At 48.5% G+C, this 3,370-nt stretch overlaps 1 protein-coding gene across 2 annotated transcripts in view; it reads right to left on the reverse strand.

Moving 5' to 3' along the window:
- The window catches only part of NWD1 (NACHT and WD repeat domain containing 1), a 52,211-nt gene that overhangs the window by 10,196 nt on the left and 38,645 nt on the right, over positions 1 to 3,370 (reverse strand). For both annotated transcript variants that reach the window (XM_006147144.3, XM_027771308.1), the window contains one exon: positions 1,202 to 1,474. In XM_006147144.3, the coding sequence (XP_006147206.1) occupies positions 1,202 to 1,474 (273 nt within the window). The remainder of the gene's footprint in view (positions 1 to 1,201; positions 1,475 to 3,370) is intronic.

Genomic DNA, 3,370 nt, shown 5'->3' on the forward strand with positions numbered 1-3,370 from the left:
TTAAATTCTGGGACCAGCGGTTAGCATAATGGCTATGTCGCTGGACTTCCATGTAGTCAACCGCGGTTCGCGTCCCCGACCCGGTGGCTTAAAACACACACCGGGCGCGTGTGCGTGCGTGCCCAAGATCCCGAGAGGAGAATGGAGGAGAAGGGATTGCGGCATGGCCATCCCCCCCGGGGGGGGTGATTTCTCGCTTTCTGTCTCTCTGTCTCTGTCTATCTGGTGAGCGCACTCGCCCTATAGCAAAAACCTCTCAAAAAAAAAAAAAAAAGAAAAAGAAAGAAAAAAAGACCTATCGTGGAGAATGGCGTAGGCCCTGCTGAGGAGGTGAGAATGAGGAGGAGGAAATATGGCCTCTCAGGAATCACAGGAACCATCCCAACGCTCCACACTTCTGGACTTGTAGACGCTGTTCCTCTGAGGGTACGGCTTTTCTTTTCTTTTTTGTTTTTGCTTGTTTGTTTGTTTTTTAGTTTTTGCTATTGGACACATGCACTCACCAGAGAGAGAGAGAGAGAGAGATGAAAAGAGAAAGTGATAAAGCACCTCCCCCTGGGGGGATGGCCACACTGCAATCCCTCCTCTGCTATTCTCCTCTCAGGACTTTGGGCACACGTGCACGCATGCCCAGTGTGTGTTTCTTTCTTTTTTTTTTTTTTTTTAAGAATTGTTTATTTAACTTTATTTATTCATTTATTTACTTACTTAAACTTGACCAGAGAGGAAAAGAATGAAAGAGAATGAGAGAGAGAAAGTGAGAAAGCAAGCTTCCACTCAATCCGTGGCCATGTGGGAGTCCAGCGCCCTTAACCACCACACTCCCCAGTCCAGTTTTTTTTTTTTTTTTTTTTTTTTTTTTGAGAGATTTTCACTGTAGGGTGCGTACACTCGCCAGACAGACAGAGAGAGATAGAGAGACAGAAAGCGAGAAATCACCCCCCAGGGGGGATGGCCACGCCGCAATCCCTTCTCCTCCATTCTCCTCTCGGGATCTTGGGCACGCACGCACACGCGCCTGGCGTGAGCTTTAAGCCACCGGGTCCGGGACACAAACCGCGGTCGACTACGTGGGAGTCCAGCGACATAGCCATGATGCTAACTGCTGGTCCCGGATCCAAGCTACCTTCACCCCCGGACTATCTGGTGGCCCATTTCGAGGCGAGTTCATGTACAAGTCATATTTAGAGAAGTCGCTTACCAAGGACACGGAGCCGTCGCTAAACCCGATAATCATCTTCCCTGGTTTCTGGACCGAGACCGCGCACGTGGGTGTCTCTCCTTGGACGCTGGACAAAGCTTTCTTCCCCTCCAGCTTTCCCGTGGCTGAGCACCACAGACTGACCACGCCACCCTCAGACACTGTCAGCAGCCTGGCCTGAGAAGCCACCACGCCCGCGCACATCCAGGGATCCGCCGCATCCCCCAGGATACGGAAAACCAGTTCTGCGGTTTCCAGACGCCAGGCGCTGATCTGACGAGACAACGGAAGAGGGAGAAACCTCAGTGGGAGACGAGGTGTTCCAGAGTGTCCAAACTTTCCACAAGATTCCCAGAATCAAACGTGCGACCTTTTTCTTTTTCTCTTTCTTTTTCTTTTCTTTTCCCCCCCAAGAATTATTTTCTTTAACGTTATTTATTTCTTTATTTTTAATTTGACTAGAGGGACAGAGTGGAGGGGTGGGGAGGGGGGTAGGAGAAAAGCAAACTGCTGGGTCCAGGACTCAAACCGTGGTTGGCCATGTGGGAACCCAGTGCCCTTAACCACCATGCCACCTGCTGGCCCCCTGACCTATTCTTTTCTATAGTGTATGCATTTTATTTTGTTTTAAGTTTGAGAGAGTGTGGGAGAGGGAAAGGGAGTGATACAAAGATAGGTATTAAAAACCTTTTTTTTTCGGGGGGGGGACCAGCAGTTGGCGTAATGGCTATGTCGCTGGACTCCCATGTAGCTGACCGCGGTTCGCGTCCCGGACCCGGTGGCTTAAACTCCTGCCGGGTGTGTGTGCCCAAGATTTTGAGAACAGAATGGAGGGAAGGGATTGTGGTGTGGCCATCCCCCTGGGGGGTGATTTCTCACTTTCTATCTCTCTGTTTCTCTCTGTCTGGCGAGCACATGTGCCCTATAGCAAAATAAAAAACTCTCAAAAAAAAAAAAAAACCTTTATTTTCAGACCATCCAGTGGCGTGGTGGTTAAGGCAGCTGGATCTCACAGAGCATACTGTTTGGTTCAAGTCCTGGACCCGGCAGCTTAAAAGAAACATGGAAGAGGGGACCAGCAGGTGACGTGGTGGTTAAGGCACTGGACACTCCCGCATGGCTGACCACAGTTCAAATCCTGGACCTGGTGTCATGCTTTCTCACTTTCTCTCTCTCTCTCTCTCTTTCTGTGTATCTCTCTTTGATCAAATCAAAAAAACAAATGAATGACTAAAAGAAACTAAATAAATAATTCTTTAAAAAGAATGGAAGAGGCAGCAGGTGGCATGGTGGTTAAGGCAGTGGATTCCCACATGGCCAACCATGGTTTGAGTTCCAGACCTAGCAGCCTGAAAATCCTATTAGGCGTGTGTATATGTATGCCCCAAACCCCAGGAAGACAATGGAGGAGGAGAGATTGTGGCATGGCCATCCCCCTGGGGAGTGATTTCTCACTTTCCCTCTCACTGTCTCTCTCTGGCAAGCACACATGGCCTGTGGTAAAAACCTGAAAAAAAACAAAACACATCAGGCCCGCGTGCATGCGTGGGTCAAAAATCCCTAGAGGAGAATGGAGAAAGGATGGCAGTGTGGCTATCCCCAATGGGGTGTGATTTCTCACTTTCTTCCTCTTTCTCTGTTTCTCTCTGGTGAGTCATGCAGCCTTTAGTAAACTAAAAATAAATAAATAAAATAAAAAATAAAATTTCTGGGACCAGAAGATGGCATAATGGACATTGCTAGATTCTCACATAGTCAACCATGGTTCAAGTCCCAGACCTGGTTGCTTGAAACTCACACCAGGCTCGTGTGCGTGCGTGCCCAAGATCCCGAGAGGAGAATGGAGGAGAAGGGATTGCGACATGACACACACACACACACCCTACAGCAGAAAAACCTCTCTTAAGAAAAAAATATAGGGGACAGCAGATGGGGTGATGGTTGAGGGCACTGGACTCCCACATGGCCCATGGTGGTTCGAGTCCTGGACCTGGAGACTTCTTTTCTCTCTGTCTCTCTCTCACTGTCTCTCTGTCCCTCTCTGGTCAAATTAAAATAAATAAAGTTAAATAAAATAATAATTTTTTTAAAAAAACCCTTTTCCTGGGACCAGCAGTTAGCGTAATGGCTATGTCGTTGGACTCCCGCGTAGTCGACCGGGGTTCGAGT

This window comes from Tupaia chinensis, unplaced genomic scaffold (assembly GCF_000334495.1).
Source record: "Tupaia chinensis unplaced genomic scaffold, TupChi_1.0 Scaffold000201_1, whole genome shotgun sequence".
NCBI classification, from domain to species: domain Eukaryota; kingdom Metazoa; phylum Chordata; class Mammalia; order Scandentia; family Tupaiidae; genus Tupaia; species Tupaia belangeri.